This window comes from Neoarius graeffei, chromosome 6 (assembly GCF_027579695.1).
Source record: "Neoarius graeffei isolate fNeoGra1 chromosome 6, fNeoGra1.pri, whole genome shotgun sequence".
NCBI classification, from domain to species: domain Eukaryota; kingdom Metazoa; phylum Chordata; class Actinopteri; order Siluriformes; family Ariidae; genus Neoarius; species Neoarius graeffei.
In genome coordinates, this window is record NC_083574.1 from 5,320,251 (window position 1) to 5,336,738 (window position 16,488).

At 41.6% G+C, this 16,488-nt stretch overlaps 1 protein-coding gene across 1 annotated transcript in view; it reads left to right on the forward strand.

The window, feature by feature from the left end:
- Positions 1–16,488, forward strand: part of LOC132887691 (chromodomain Y-like protein 2) — a 111,648-nt gene that overhangs the window by 64,336 nt on the left and 30,824 nt on the right. Inside the window, exon 3 of the mRNA XM_060923206.1 lies at positions 12,716–12,933. Within this exon, the coding sequence (XP_060779189.1) occupies positions 12,716–12,933 (218 nt within the window). The remainder of the gene's footprint in view (positions 1–12,715; positions 12,934–16,488) is intronic.

The following is a 16,488-nucleotide window of genomic DNA, read 5'->3' on the forward strand; positions in this document are numbered from 1 at the left end:
GCCCTTCCTGACGTAACCCTCCCCAATCTGTCCTGGCTTGGGACTGGCACAAAGTGTGCACTGGCTTGTGGAACCCCAGTGGCTGGGTATTTTACCTCATCTGTATGTCTTTGAATTGTGGGAGGAAACCCACACAGATACATGCAAACTCTACACAGAAAGGCCCCTGTTGGCCATGAGGCCCGAACCTGGATCCTTCTTGCTGTGAGGCGACAGTGCTAACCAGCACACCACCTTGCCGTCCATCCAGAGTAACTTATCGTAAATATTCAACTGAGCAGCTAAGGATTAAAGGCCTGGCTCAAGGGCAAGTTTGATTTGAATTCACAACCTTCTGATCAGTAGTCCTGCTCCATGGGGAAGCCATGGCCTGATGGTGAGAGAAGCAGCTTTGGGACCAAAAGGTCACTGGTTCGATTCCCTGGACCAGCAGGAATGGCTGAAGTGCCTTTGAGCAAAGAACCTAACCCCAAACTGCTCCCTGGGCTGTGCTCTGGGTATGTTCAACATCACTCTGAATAAGAGCATCTGCAAAATGCCCATAATATAATGTACAGTAATGCTCTATGGTGGAAGAGCCAAATCAAGCCTAAGTTATCAGGATAAGAAGAAAAGTCAAGACCAGAGAATGAGCTGGGAAGCTGCATGGGCAGAAGGATGGGTGTGACCTTTCCAGTTCCTACAAGCATGCAAATGAAGAATAGAAAGTGCTTCCAATAAGAGAAGCTGACTCAGCATTGGGTGTACAAAGTTTCATGCCACACTGGAACAACCTTTTTTGAGAAGTAGATCTTTGTCTTCAGTCAGCTATAATGTGTTGCTCCTGTTTGGTCAGAATGAAAACCACCATCCACACCAACCCTTCGTATATGAGATTAGACAACCCCAGTAAAGGTGATCAGCCAGGAGTGAGTCACCTTTTCTTAGTCCATCTTAATTTTACCCTTGTCCTCTGTTGACACTGAGAGGATAATCTCTGAGAGGAGTCTGCCAAGACCTTTCTGATTTGTTGGACAAATCTACTATAGTGTAGTTAGAGACTCGATATCTATGGTGGACAGTTGGGATCTGGCAGGCTGCACTGGCTTGCCGCTATCTGAGAAAGATAACACATGTAGAAAAGCTTACTTGAATGTCAGAAGAACATAGAACTTATTGTCACGTATCCCAGTTTATAAGGAAGCTATGAGCAGAGTGCAGGGTCAGCTCTAACCTGGCTTCTTTGGACCAGAGAGGGTCAAGACTCTTGCTCAAGGGTCCACTAGAAACAGTTTGGCAGTGCTAGGGCTTGAATTCAGTACCTCCTGATCAGTAGCCTCGTTCTCGCCACCATTGCCCCTCAAATGCAAATCATGGTATCTCAGGAAAGGATCCTGGTAAACTAATTGCATTAGGTCTCGTCATGGAGAGGTGCCAGTGGAGACTTAATTCATTTCAATAAATGCACGAGAATGCAGAAGGAACAGGGCACATTCTGGTCCAGTAGCTGGGCCTTCAGAAAGGTGGAATAAATGTTCACCAGATGGTTCATTACAGCTTTAAATAGTCACACAGATTGTTCAGCACTTTGGCCAAGAGCAAGATTTTTTTCCGTGAAGTGTCGTCATCCAATCTGAAACCTTCCCCTTGAGCAAAGCAATGATAAACAATCATCATGGTGCGTTAGAACTGCCCCTGCATGTTGGACCCAACAGATGGAACAGTGTAAAAGAAATCCTTGGCTCTTATCTGTATTTTTTTGTCAGAAACATGGTCCAAGTGGCAGCTAGAATCTGTTGTGCAGCTTTACAATAGGAGCTTGTACAGGAATGGTGGGGGCGGTCGGTGTGCTGAGCCGCTTATCTGTGCCTTCTAGCATGGTGCATAAATGAGTGCATAGTCAATACATCTCCTGTAGCCATTTACCTTATGCTTTGATGGATTCCCACAGCTCGGAAAGCTCTGCCACATCCATTTTTTTTTAAAGGCAGGGTTGACTGTAATGCAAAAACAACTCATACAAATGCAAACTGAAAAGGATTAACCAAGGCAGCTTCTGTGAATGATAAATCCAAAATGTTCTGAGTTATCTCATAGTCTCATCGTGGGAAAGAGTTATATAACAACAGCATCACTGGAGATTTAATACTGGAATTAATGATTTTTTCGTGTTTCTTCTTTACTCTCAGCCTCTTGCTATTTTGTAAAAGCATGTAGTCAAATATAGACAGAATCCAATCATATGCATCCTTGTTTGTCTTTCAAGATAAACTAGAAGTTGTCTTGTCGAAGGAAGTCAAGGTGAGTGGATTTAAATTCCTGAGGGTGTTTTGTCACTCATGGGAAAGATATTTCATCAGTTCTGCTATTTCTACTGATCACAGACCTGTGAAGCGGAGAATAATTCCAGCACAACATTCCCAACACTGTGTTTAAAAATGATCTGGATTTGTTCAAACACCAGTTTATATAGTGTTGAGTGAAAGGAGTGATCGTCATCAAAACGGCTCACTGGTGTGTGTTTATGATACTACGTCATCTAAGACTAACAATAAACACATTCAATAAAATAAATTATGATACATCCAGGACAGGGCGGCATGGTGGTGTAGTGGTTAGCGCTGTCGCCTCACAGCAAGAAGGTCCTGGGTTCGGGCCCCAGGGCTGGCGAGGGCCTTTCTGTGCGGAGTTTGCATGTTCTCCCCATGTCCGCGTGGGTTTCCTCCGGGTGCTCCGGTTTCCCCCACAGTCCAAAGACATGCAGGTTAGGTTAACTGGTGACTCTAAATTGACCGTAGGTGTGAATGTGAGTGTGAATGGTTGTCTGTGTCTATGTGTCAGCCCTGTGATGACCTGGCGACTTGTCCAGGGTGTACCCCGCCTTTCGCCCGTAGTCAGCTGGGATAGGCTCCAGCTTGCCTGCGACCCTGTAGAAGGATAAAGCGGCTAGAGATAATGAGATGAGATGAGATGAGACATCCAGGACATTTTTTCGATGGAATAAAAACGTGTTCTATTCCCTTCTAGCCAGTTTCATTCATTTGGTTCGATAGCATGCAATATTGTTAGCATATCGCTTATCCTACGTGTATTACGTCACTCTACCCAATGGAGAATGAGCGTTGAATATGGTTTACGATATTGCATCGTTGTCAAGACAGCATGATGTCACACGTCGGAGACGTACGGTAAAACTTCCACACTAGCGAGCGACTGGGACAATTTGTAAACAAACATGGCCGCCAGGTTAGGTTTGCTTTGCTAAATATGGAAGATTTTGAGAGAATTTTGAAAGAGAAAGACGCGTTGAACACCCGAAAGGAATGTGTATGGATGATAATAATAATAACTAGAAAAGCACTCGGAGAGCGCAGACCTCTGCCAGGAATCCTTTAAAAAAATCCAGGATCCAGAAGGTGATCCGGATCACCGCCAAAATTTAATGGATTGTTAATTGTGCCCAGTCACACCTCTGGAAAAAATTTCAGCGCAATCCGTTTATTACTTTTTCCGTAATGTTGCTAACAGACAAACAAACAAACCAACGCTACCAAAAACATAATCTCCTTGGCGGAGGTAATAATATTGGCTGGGTTTTTCTCGTGGTATATCAAATATATTCCATTCAGCTACTTGTCTTCGACTTGCTCAGTATCATGCTAGCTGAATGGAATATATCTGATATACCACTCAACGCTAGCTAATATTATTTAAATGTATAATTGTTGATATGAAGAAGTTATCTGGAAGGGCACGCTTATTTGGAAGGAGTCTCCAAGGTTAGTGCTTCGTTGCAATCAGAGATAAAGCTGTAAAGCTTTTTTATATATACAGTAGTGTGCAAAAGTATTAGGCACATGTAAAGAAATACTAGAAACAGTAATCAGTAAGCCATAATAAATGAATAAATGAAACAAAGTCGATATTTGGTGTGAGACGACCCTTTGCTTTAAAAAAAAAATAGTAGTCTGAGGTCCAATTAGTGCAGTTTTATGCGGAAATGAGCTGTAGGTTTTACTGAGCATCTTCCAGAACCAGCCGCAGTTCTTCTGGACACTTTGACTGTCACACTCGCGTCTTCATTTTGCAGGAAAAATTTTCCAGCAGCCTTCATTATGTTTTCTTTTTTAATCTGAAAAGTGCTCTCTTATGGAATATGCTGCTCAGATATATTACAATTTTTTTTTTCTGTAACATTTAATTTTGTGCTAGAAAAAACCCCGAACATTTGAAACCTACGGAAGCCGAGAGAGGCCCTTCATATAATCTTTTTTTTATTCACCTTGTTATCCCGAGATAACGACATAATTAATTCAGGATCTCGAGAAAACAACACAACTAATTCGAGATCTCGAGAAAACAAAACCGTTATTCCGTGATCTCGAGAAAACAAAACAATTATTTCATGATCTCAGCTGGATCCCTGTATCTCCGTCGGTAGAGACGAAGCCGGGCCAGTCTTCTGCGGAGGTGCCGCGGACTAATTTTGAAATTATCCCTTATTAAAAGACTTAATGCAATCTCTCCCTGTGTCAACCCCTGATCAAAATATTGCCTTATTAGGTGATCGATTATTCCAGACATTCTAATGACCAAAGTTGCGTCTATACAGAATGAGAAATAGCCCCAAAGTCAGCATATCACAAGTCTCTTGGCGTACCTGAATGAACCATTTCTCAGCTGTTTACTCGAGATCATGAAATAATTGTTTTGTTTTCTCGAGATCTCGAATTAGTTGTGTTGTTTTCTCGAGATCCTGAATTAATTATGTCGTTATCTCGGGATAACAAGGTGAATAAAAAAAAGGATTATATGAAGGGCCTCTCGCGGCTTCCGTAGAAACCCTAAAATGTCATAAAGTAAAAATCTGTAACAAAGTTTGCATGAAAAAAAAACAATCGTGTGCTTAATACTTTTGCACAGTGCTGTATATAGCTGCCACAGTGCTGAGCGTAAATGAGTGCACCCCCTTTGAAAAGTAACATTTTAAACAATATCTCAATGAACACAAACAATTTCCAAAATGTTGAAAAGGCAAAGTTTGATATAACATCTGTTTAACTTATAATGTGAAAGTAAGGTTAATAATATAACTTAGATTACACATTTTTCAGTTCTACTCAAATTAGAGTGGTGCAAAAATGAGTACACCCCACAACAAAAACTCCTACATCTAGTACTTTGTATGGCCTCCATGATTTTTAATGACAGCACCAAGTCTTCTAGGCATGGAATGAACAAGTTGGCGACATTTGGACCATCAATCTTTTTCCATTCTTCAACAATGACCTCTTTTAGTGACTGGATGCTGGACGGAGAGTGATGCTCAACTTGTCTCTTCAGAATTCCCCAAAGAAAATCATTTCTTTCCACCACAAAGGTGAAGGCTACAAGAAGATCAGCAAAGCTTTATTTATCAGTCAGAATACTGTAGCAAAAGTGGTACAAAAATTTAAGAAAGATGGAACTGCAACCATCTCACAGAGACGTCCAGGTCGTCCACGGAAGTTAACACCTCGACAGGAGCGTCTTCTGATGAGAAGGGTTGAAGAAAATCGGCATGCAAGTTCACTGCAGTTATCTAAAGAAGTAGAAAGCCAAACTGGGGTGACTATTTCCCGTGACACAATACGGCGTACACTGCAGAGGAATGGCATGCATGGATACCATCCACGAAAGAAGCCTCTCCTAAAGCCCAGGCACAAAAAAGCCCACCTAGAGTTTGCCAGGGCCCATGCTGACAAAGATGAAGACTACGGGGACTCTATACTCTGAAGTGATGAGACCAAGATAAATGTTTTTGGAACTGATGGCTTCAAAACTGTATGGCGTCACAAAGGTGAGGAATACAAAGAAAAATGCATGGTGCCTACAGTGAAACATGGTGGTGGCAGTGTCCTTATGGAGAGCTGCATTTCATTGATGGCATCCTGAATTCACAGATGTATTGCTCTATACTGAAAGAGAAGATGCTACCATCACTCCGTGCCCTTGGTTGTCATGCACTTTTCCAACATGACTAAACACACATCTAAGGCCACTGTTGGATTTCTGAAGAAGAACAGGGTGAAAGTGATTCAGTGGCCAAGTACGTCTCCTGATCTGAACCCAATCGAACACCTATGGGGAATTCTGAAGAGACAAGTTGAGCATCACTCTCCATCCAGCATCCAGTCACTAAAAGAGGTCGTTGTTGAAGAATGGAAAAAGATTGATGATGCAAAATGTCGCCAACTTGTTCATTCCATGCCTAGAAGACTTGGTGCTGTCATTAAAAATCATGGAGGCCATACAAAGTACTAGATGTCGTAGTTTTTGTTGTGGGGTGTACTCATTTTTGCACCACCCTGATTTGAGTAAAACTGAAAAATGTGTAATCTAAGTTATATCATTAACCTTACTTTCACGTTATAAGTTAAACAGATGTTATATTAAACTTTGACTTTTCAACATTTTGGAAATTGTTTGTGTTCATTGAGATATTGTTTAAAATGTTACTTTTCAAAGGGGGTGCACTCATTTACGCTCAGCACTGTATAACATATGAGGGTACTTCAAAAAGTTCTCTGCCTCACCCAGAAACAAGGGGCGTAACTCCCATTTTGGGGTGTAACTCTATACTATCAAGCTTTATATCACTGTCCAGTGATATGAAACTCAAATGAAAGAAGCAATCAAAGAAAAAAGGAGAGGAAAGAAATCTTCGAGGTGGCGTGTTGTTGCTCCAGGACAATACGCCGTCCACACAGCACAGGGGGCGGGGCAGAAGCAGCCAAATGTGGCTTTGAACTGTTGCCCCGTGCACCTTACTCACCCGACCTGGCACCGCCTGACCTCTATCTGTTTCCCAAACTGAAATCCCACTCACATGGTCACCATTTTCAGCGTGATGATGATGAAGTCATCCATGTTGTTGAGGAGGATCTGGAGGCTCAAGATGTGACCTTCTGCTTCTGCAAAGGGATAGTGAAGCTTGGACATCAGTGCACTAAGGGCATGGAAGTTAAAGGAGACTATGATGAAAAATAATGCAAGAACAATCTTTCTCCTATGGGCGAGGCTGAGAACTTTTTGAAACATGGTGCAACAGTAACTCTTCTTCATTACCGTACACCGTCCCATCATGTTTTATTCCTTACATGAACACGGCTTTTACTGATATGTGCATTGTCAACATTGCTAATGCATTTTGCTAAATAATAATATGAAAGTGTACATTTTGAATGCATTATAACATTTTCGAAATATACTACTCGGTTATGAGGCATATGACCTTCATAGAAAGTGTTACTCGTTATATTTTCAGTGCAGCATGCGAGAAAGTTTCTTTAAAAAAGGGTCACCTAGTTTGGAAAAGAACAAACACTCCTGCTAGGGAGAGAGAGAGAGAGAGAGAGATGATGTCTCGACATTATTGATCTATCGAGGTTGAAGGGCGAGCCTCATAAAAAAAGCTGCTTGAAAAATATTCACTCACCAAATAACTAAATATTATCTGCATGCTTTTACTGTTTGTCAATTGTTATCTGTTTTATACTGTACATTAAATGCATATTTAACGGTTAATCCACAAAACTGAGTCGTACATGAGCTGATCACGTAGCCCCAAGTTGACTATAAGCAATGTACGACGAGATTGAGTGGAATAACTATTTTATTCTATCCACCTTCGCTGGATTTTGAGCAGTGGCGGCTGGTAGTCTTTCAAACAGGGAAGGCTGGTCGGTTACGATATTTCCAGATTTTAAAAGAAAAAAGAAAAAAAACATCAATTTTGCCCATACTCTTGCCTCTGATCTGGCTGATTGTTGGCAGGGTCACAAACTGTGAAATAACAGGTTCTTTTGGCCCATTAGCCTACTGTCCAATATACATGATGGTGGTGTTTGGGGGGGGGGTATATTTTAACATTTTATATTTTAAAATTGTGGCATGTTGTTTAAAAATTGATCATTATTGAAAGCAGCTCTTTGTCAGCAACCTCAGCAGTAACAGCAGAGTGTTCTGGAATAGGCACAAGCACTGACCTTGGGGAGCCAAACATAGAGCTGGGTGCCACACATTTCATTCAATGACACTTTCCCTATATTTTACTTATTTTGACTGAGAAATGTTTTATTGACAATTTTGATAACCCTTCACTTTTAATCCAGGTCTGTAGTGTGAAATGTTCTCGGCTGTGTTTTTGTTTAAAAATGTTTTCCAAATTGTAGCTGTATTTAATTCATATCCAGAGAAATATATATTCCAATATAATATACTCAGCATAAACATTTTAAATAGATTCTATATTTTTGGTCCATCCATGACATATTACTAAAGTAGCCTATTTACTATTGTTGTTGTGGGTCACTTGCTGTTAGCCAATTCACTTTCTCGTACCAGGAGAGCTGAAAGGAACGAGTATTATTCCCTACCTTTTTCACCAAGTCAATTTGAGGCGTTGGTCTACCCTGCTCTTTAATTTTAATTTTTTCCTCGAAAGGAAGACTGGCAAATGGCTTCGCCAAAATTAAATCAGCAATGCTTGGCATCCGTGCGCAGCTTTCTTGCTAGCTGACTAGCCCCCTCAAGTTCAAGTTCAGTCACTCAAATAAACGAAATTTCTGGAACTAAGATAGCAAACTTGACAACACTATATTTACACTTTATTTACAATGAAAATATATACAAACTAAAAAAGCTGGTAGAAACCGTATGTAATGAATGAAATCGAAATGTAAGCTGATCTCTTACAATACACCACAGCACTTGCGAATCCGCATGGGACTGAACTGAAATTCACCGCTGCCTGTGTATAGTTGAAACGAGCTGTCAATCAAAGAAAATATCCGGCTGCTTTCACCAATCACCAGTCTCCTCGCGGAAACTGCCATGTCCCTCCCACTGTGAGGCTCGGAGTCTGTGGGCGGGCATTTTCGCAGTATTTGTCCAATAACCGTCTTGCATTTTGAGATTGAAAAGCGCATAGCTCCTAAATGCCGTTGAAGTCCACCGAGGCTGGGAGTCCGTGGGAGTCCGGTGGGCGGGCGTTTTCGCAGTATTTGTCCAATAACCGTCTTGCATTTTGAGATTGAAAAGCGCAGAGCTCCCAAATGCCATTGAAGTCCACTGAGGCTGGGCTGCATCGCGCTGTCATGAGGGGGAAAAACTCACGCACACATTAGGCGAACTGGGGAAAGTTATAACGGAATGATTTCGCACTGTAGTTGGGTTGAGCACATATATTTCTATGATTCTGGATCTGAAATAGCAATGTTATAAGGTCGGCTATAACATAAGCCTAGCGCAATTCATCCTACACGATGTTCGTCATTTTTAGAGGAGGCTGAGCCTCCCTCGTTGTCTTAGAGCAATCGCCCGTGATTTTGAGAAACGGAGCATTTTTTATTCTAATTCGATAAATAAAACCTTCACACAAAGCGTCCAACAGAATCATTTCTGCTTAGAATGTAAACAAACCGGTGAAATAAATAACAGGAGCAATTTGTGAAAAATGCTATCATTAAAAATTCTTGAAAAATTATTTTAAAAAGATACACTACCGTTCAAAAGTTTGGGGTCACTTTGAAATGTCCTTATTTTTGAAAGAAAAGCACTGTTCTTTTCAATGAAGATCACTTTAAACTAATCAGAAATCTACTCTATACATTGCTAATGTGGTAAATGACTATTCTAGCTGCAAATGTCTGGTTTTTGGTGCAATATCTCCATAGGTGTATAGAGGCCCATTTCCAGCAACTCTCACTCCAGTGTTCTAATGGTACAATGTGTTTGCTCATTGCCTCAGAAGGCTAATGGATGATTAGAAAACCCTTGTACAATCATGTTAGCACAGCTGAAAACAGTTGAGCTCTTTAGAGAAGCTATAAAACTGACCTTCCTTTGAGCAGATTGAGTTTCTGGAGCATCACATTTGTGGGGTCGATTAAATGCTCAAAATGGCCAGAAAAATGTCTTGACTATATTTTCTATTCATTTTACAACTTATGGTGGGAAATAAAAGTGTGACTTTTCATGGAAAACACAAAATTGTCTGGGTGACCCCAAACTTTTGAACGGTAGTGTACGTTCTTATCATCAAATACTTTAATTCCACATTTTGTTGCGCTTATTTATTTATTGATTGATTGATTTTTGGGGTTTTTTTTGGGGGGGGTTGTTTCTGCAGAGTTTTTATTTCATCCTCGGTTGGTTCAGCAACACGCGCCGCCATTTTGTTTTTCTCTCCTCACAGTGTACAGTTGAGGTCAGAAGTTTACATACAGTGACATGAATGCCATCTCATGGCAATATTTGCGCTTTCAGTAATTTCTTTGAACTATTCTTTTTCTGTGGCAGAATGATTGTACAGCATATAGCTTTAATTAAAAAAAAAAAACACTAGAATTTGGTGCACAAGTTTTAATTTTCTTTGAGTTTTCTGAAATCAACACAGGATCAAAAATATACATACAGCACACCTAATATTTGGGTAAAATGTGTCTTCGCAAGATTCACCTTGACCAAACATTTTTGTTTACCATGAACAAGCTTCTGGCAGAATTCTGGTTGGATATTTCGCGACTCTTCATGGTAGAATTGGTAGAGTTCAGTTAAATTTGGTTTTTTGGTTGTTGTTTTTTTTTTCTCTGCATGGACTCGATTTATAAGCCCGGTCCATATACAGTTAGGTCCATATATATTTGGACACTGACACAAATTTTGTTTTTTTACCTGTTTACTGAAACATATTCAAGTTATAGTTATATAATGGACATGGACATAAATTCCAGACTTTCAGCTTTCATTTGAGGGTATCCACATTAAAACTGGATGAAGGGTTTAGGAGTTTCAGCTCCTTAACATGTGCCGCCCTGTTTTTAAAGGGACCAAAAGTAATTAGACAATTGACTCAAAGGCTATTTCATGGGCAGGTGTGGGAAATTCCTCTGTTATGTCATTCTCAATTAAGCAGATAAAAGGCCTGGAGTTGATTTGAGGTGTGGTGCTTGCATTTGGAAGATTTTGCTGTGAAGAAAACATGCGGTCAAAGGAGCTCTCCATGCAGGTGAAACAAGCCATCCTTAAGCTGCGAAAACAGAAAAAACCCATCCGAGAAATTGCTACAATATTAGGAGTGGCAAAATCTACAGTTTGGTACATCCTGAGAAAGAAAGAAAGCACTGGTGAACTCATCAATGCAAAAAGACCTGGACGCCCACAGAAGACAACAGTGGTGGATGATCGCAGAATAATTTCCATGGTGAAGAGAAACCCCTTCACAACAGCCAACCAAGTGAACAACACTCTCCAGGAGGTAGGCGTATCAATATCCAAATCTACCATAAAGAGAAGACTGCATGAAAGTAAATACAGAGGGTTCACTGCACAGTGCAAGCCACTCATAAGCCTCAAGAATAAAAAGGCTAGATTGGACTTTGCTAAAAAACATCTAAAAAAGCCAGCACAGTTCTGGAAGAACATTCTTTGGACAGATGAAACCAAGATCAACCTCTACCAGAATGATGGAAAGAAAAAAGTATGGCGAAGGCATGGTACAGCTCATGATCCAAAGCATACCACATCATCTGTAAAACACGGCGGAGGCAGTGTGATGGCTTGGGCATGCATGGCTGCCAGTGGCACTGGGTCACTAGTGTTTATTGATGATGTGACACAGGACAGAAGCAGCCGGATGAATTCTGAGGTATTCAGAGACATACTGTGTGCTCAAATCCAGCCAAACTGATTGGTCGGCATTTCATAATACAGATGGACAATGACCCAAAACATAAAGCCAAAGCAACCCAGGAGTTTATTAAAGCAAAGAAGTGGAATATTCTTGAATGGCTAAGTCAGTCACCTGATCTCAACCCAATTGAGCAGCATTTCACTTGTTAAAGACTAAACTTCAGACAGAAAGGCCCACAAACAAACAGCAACTGAAAACCGCTGCAGTAAAGACCTGGCAGAGCATTAAAAAGGAGGAAACACAGCGTCTGGTGATGTCCATGAGTTCAAGACTTCAGGCAGTCATTGCCAACAAAGGGTTTTCAACCAAGTATTAGAAATGAACATTTTATTTACAATTATTTAATTTGTCCAGTTACTTTTGAGCCCCTGAAATGAAGGGATTGTGTTTAAAAAATGCTTTAGTTCCTCACATTTTTATGCAATCATTTTGTTCAACCCACTGAATTAAAGCTGAAAGTCTGAACTTCAACTGCATCTGAATTGTTTTGTTCAAAATTCATTGTGGTAATGTACAGAACCAAAATTAGAAAAATGTTGCCTCTGTCCAAATATTTATGGACCTAACTGTATTTTCAATCAATTTGAAGTCAGGACTTGTTTTAAGCTTAATGTTAGCCTGCTTTATCCTCCACAACCAGCTCCGATGTGTGTTTGGGTTCATTGTCCTGTTATAAGTCCCAAGTCATGTTCAAGTTTCTGATGGTTTATGCTGAAGAATTCTGAGGTCGTCCTAATCAGTCCAAATATTGCCATAGCGTTCATATCCAAGATGGCAGTCAGGTCACTGTATGTACGGTAAACTTCTGACCACAACTGTATGCGCTGATATCCTAGTAGTAGAGTAGCCAATCGGAGCGCATGATTACTCATATCCAGTGAATGTGGATAGAATAAAATGTGATATTGGATTTTCATTCTGTTCCAAAGTTTGATCTCATTTTATCAGCTTTCCATTGATTAAATCACACCTTTGTTGTGACTCTTCCTCGTGCACAAACAGGTTCGCCGCTCCTGAACGGAGACGCACATTTACATGCTTCAACCAAGCGGAAGCTGGCTGAGGACAAAGGCTATATTTTTGACAAGAGGCTGAGGTACAACGTCCGGCAAAGCGAGACGAATTACAGATTCAGGGACATCGTAGTGAGGAAGGAAGAAGGTTTCACACACGTCCTGCTGTCCAGCCAAACATCAGACAATAATGCACTAACACCAGAGGTATGCTACACAAACACCAGGCACAGATCATACTGTACCAAATCCAATCGCTGACTACATTAAACATTGGCTGAACACGCAAGAAAACTAACACATGAACATTTAAACACCATTTCGGTTTAAAACATGAGATTTTAAATTAGCCAGGGACTAGTTATATGACATTTAGTCAATTTAGAAATCTTAGAAACAATCTAGATCTCATCTAATTGGAAAATTTTATCACTCTAATTAGGAATTTTAATCTTGTCTCTGAGTAATTAGTCTATAAGCTTCATGGTTTTACTCTCCAGATGTGCCTGTCTTTAGTAAAGCACTCATTTAGAGACGCATTAGGATCTACGAGCGACCCGTTAACAAGTTTAATGAAAGATTTCACTGTTTAATTGTGATTCTGTATCGTTTTTATTTGGCCTGAGATTATCATAATTAAGTTGTAATAAAACATAAGATACTCCAGGGGTTCAAAAACATTTGGCAGTGTACAGTACTGCGCAAAAGGCTTAAGGCCCGGTCCCACAACACCGATAACTATAGCTATACCTATAACTCCAACTCTGACTCTCCCTCAGCCTGGATTTAGTTCCAGTCTGGAGCAGAAACACCACAACTATAATCCCCACTATAATATAACTTGGTCCTGGCACTCAGGGAAATAAATGCACGGAACTTAGGAATAGTCATGAAAGTTTAAGTATCTCGGGATCTTGTTCACGAGTGAGGGAAGGATGGAGCGTGAGATTGACAGGCGGATCGGTGCAGCCTCCGCAGTGATGCGGTCGCTTTACCGGTCCGTCGTGGTGAAGAAGGAGCTGAGCCAAAAGGCGAAGCTCTCAATTTACCGGTCGATCTACGTTCCGACTCTCACCTATGGTCATGAGCTTTGGGTAATGACCGAAAGAACAAGATCGCGGATACAAGCGGCCGAAATGAGTTTCCTTCGCAGGTTGGCTGGGCGCTCCCTTAGAGATAGGGTGAGAAGCACAGTCACTCGGGAGGAGCTCGGAGTAGAGCCGCTGCTCCTCCACATCGAGAGGAACCAGCTGAGGCGGCTCGGGCATCTTTTTCGGATGCCTCCTGGACGCCTCCCTGGGGAGGTGTTCCAGGCATGTCCCCCCGGGAGGAGGCCCCGGGGAAGACCCAGGACACGCTGGAGGGACTATGTCTCTCGGCTGGCCTGGGAACGCCTCGGTGTTCTTCCCGAGGAGCTGACCGAGGTGTCTGGGGAGAGGGAAGTTTGGGCTTCCATGCTTAGACTGCTGCCTCCGCGACCCGGCCCCGGATAAAGCGGAAGAAGACGAGACAAGGCTTTTTCCAAGTAATAGCACATTATGCCGGGTCATACTGTACAGCTTGGACTCCAAAACAACCCATGTACACACTCCGGTGGTTGATAAAATACGGATAGGTCACGGATTACGGAAATATCATTTTTTTAAAAGGATACAAAATATGTCGTGGTTACAGATTTTAATACGGGTGCATCACGGATGCTAATAATTTGGTCATGGACGTTTTACAGATTGGTTACCGATTTCATACGGATAATGCATCATGGATAAAAAATTAAAAAGTCTTGAAGTCCAATTAAATGTTTGGACTGCTGAAATTCACGATTAAAATATCTTCCCTGCATTTATATGTTTATTAATGTACTATTGATATTTCACTGAAAAAAATCACATATCCGTGAATAAAAGATCCATGCTTCGTGTTATATTTTTTTATTTTCCGTGAATCCGTATTCCGTGACTTCGTGATGCAACAAGGATGTACGCAGATACCCAGGAAAAATAGGACGTGCTCAGACAACGTCACGTGTAATCTGACCAATTATCTGATTGGTCAGATGTTTTATCGGATCAGGTCCAGGCCTGGAAAAATCGCTCCAGAAGCGATCTCAGTGATACGGATAAACCCAGGCCTGGGCTATAGGGATCGTTATCGGTCTGGTGTGAGCACCGACCACATAAATTGCAGGGGACGATTTATTTATCGTTATCGTTATCATTGTAGTTATAATTATCGGTATTGTCGGACCGGGCCTTAAGACACATTAAGTCAGCCGCTTGGCTCAACTTCTCTAATAATCATGAGAAATAGGCATTATGTTTAATGTCAGAAATGTGGATACTGATATGAAAGATGCTTTCAAATTTGCGAAACATAAGATTTGAAAAAATAACGCAAATCTGTAACATTTTGTTTTGGACCTGTTTAATTAATTAATTTTGGGCTAAAATAATAATAATAATAATAATAATAATAATAGGTGGCAGGGCGGCACGGTGGTGTAGTGGTTAGCACTGTTGCCTCACAGCAAGAAGGTCCGGGTTCGAGCCCTGTGGCCGGCGAGGGCCTTTCTGTGTGGAGTTTGCATGTTCTCCCTGTGTCTGCGTGGGTTTCCTCCGGGTGCTCCGGTTTCCCCCACAGTCCAAAGACATGCAGGTTAGGTTAACTGGTGACTCTAAATTGAGCGTAGGTGTGAATGTGAGTGTGAATGGTTGTCTGTGTCTATGTGTCAGCCCTGTGATGACCTGGCGACTTGTCCAGGGTGTACCCCGCCTTTCGCCCGTAGTCAGCTGGGATAGGCTCCAGCTTGCCTGCGACCCTGTAGAACAGGATAAAGCAGCTAGAGATAATGAGATGAGATGAGATAAGGTTTAAAATGTTGAAGCAAGTTGTGTTCGGTTTATTTTTTGCTGATCGCAAAATGATGAAATAAATGTGTTCAAAAACAGCCAGCCATTTGAGATTTTAGTTCCTGACCCATTCCGTTCATCCCGTAATTACATTCCCTGCTGCGCAAACACACCTGCTGTTCACAGGATTTCCATAAATACTCATTCTCATCTCATTATCTGTAGCCGCTTTATCCTGTTCTACAGGGTCGCAGGCGAGCTGGAGCCTATCCCAGCTGACTACGGGCGAAAGGCGGGGTACACCCTGGACAAGTCGCCAGGTCATCACAGGGCTGACACATAGACACAGACAACCATTCACACTCACATTCACACCTACGCTCAATTTAGAGTCACCAGTTAACCTAACCTGCATGTCTTTGGACTGTGGGGAAAACCGGAGCACCCAGAGGAAACCCACGCAGACACGGGGAGAACATGCAAACTCCGCACAGAAAGGCCCTCGCCGGCCACGGGGCTCGAACCCGGACCTTCTTGCTGTGAGGCGACAGCGCTAACCACTACACCACCGTGCAGCCCTCCATAAATACTGTTTATAACATTAATAACTAACATGAAGATGTTATGATGTTATTAAAGTGCTTCTGCTTCATTTCGAGTCTCTTATGTTCTGAAACCTGAGCGCTCCCAAGACCTCTGTGACTAATGTATGGAAGATGGGATTATTAGGATTTAAAAAGATGATGAGACTGTAATTATAGTTGCAAGTTTAAAGCGTGCTTTAATCACATTTCAAGAGTATAAAGAAAGGAAGACAAGGTTAAATCCTCCGGGACTTATTTTAAAGCGGAATATACCGCAGTATCCAATGATGTACATTGATAATGCTACCACCAGCACGCTTCACTTTTTG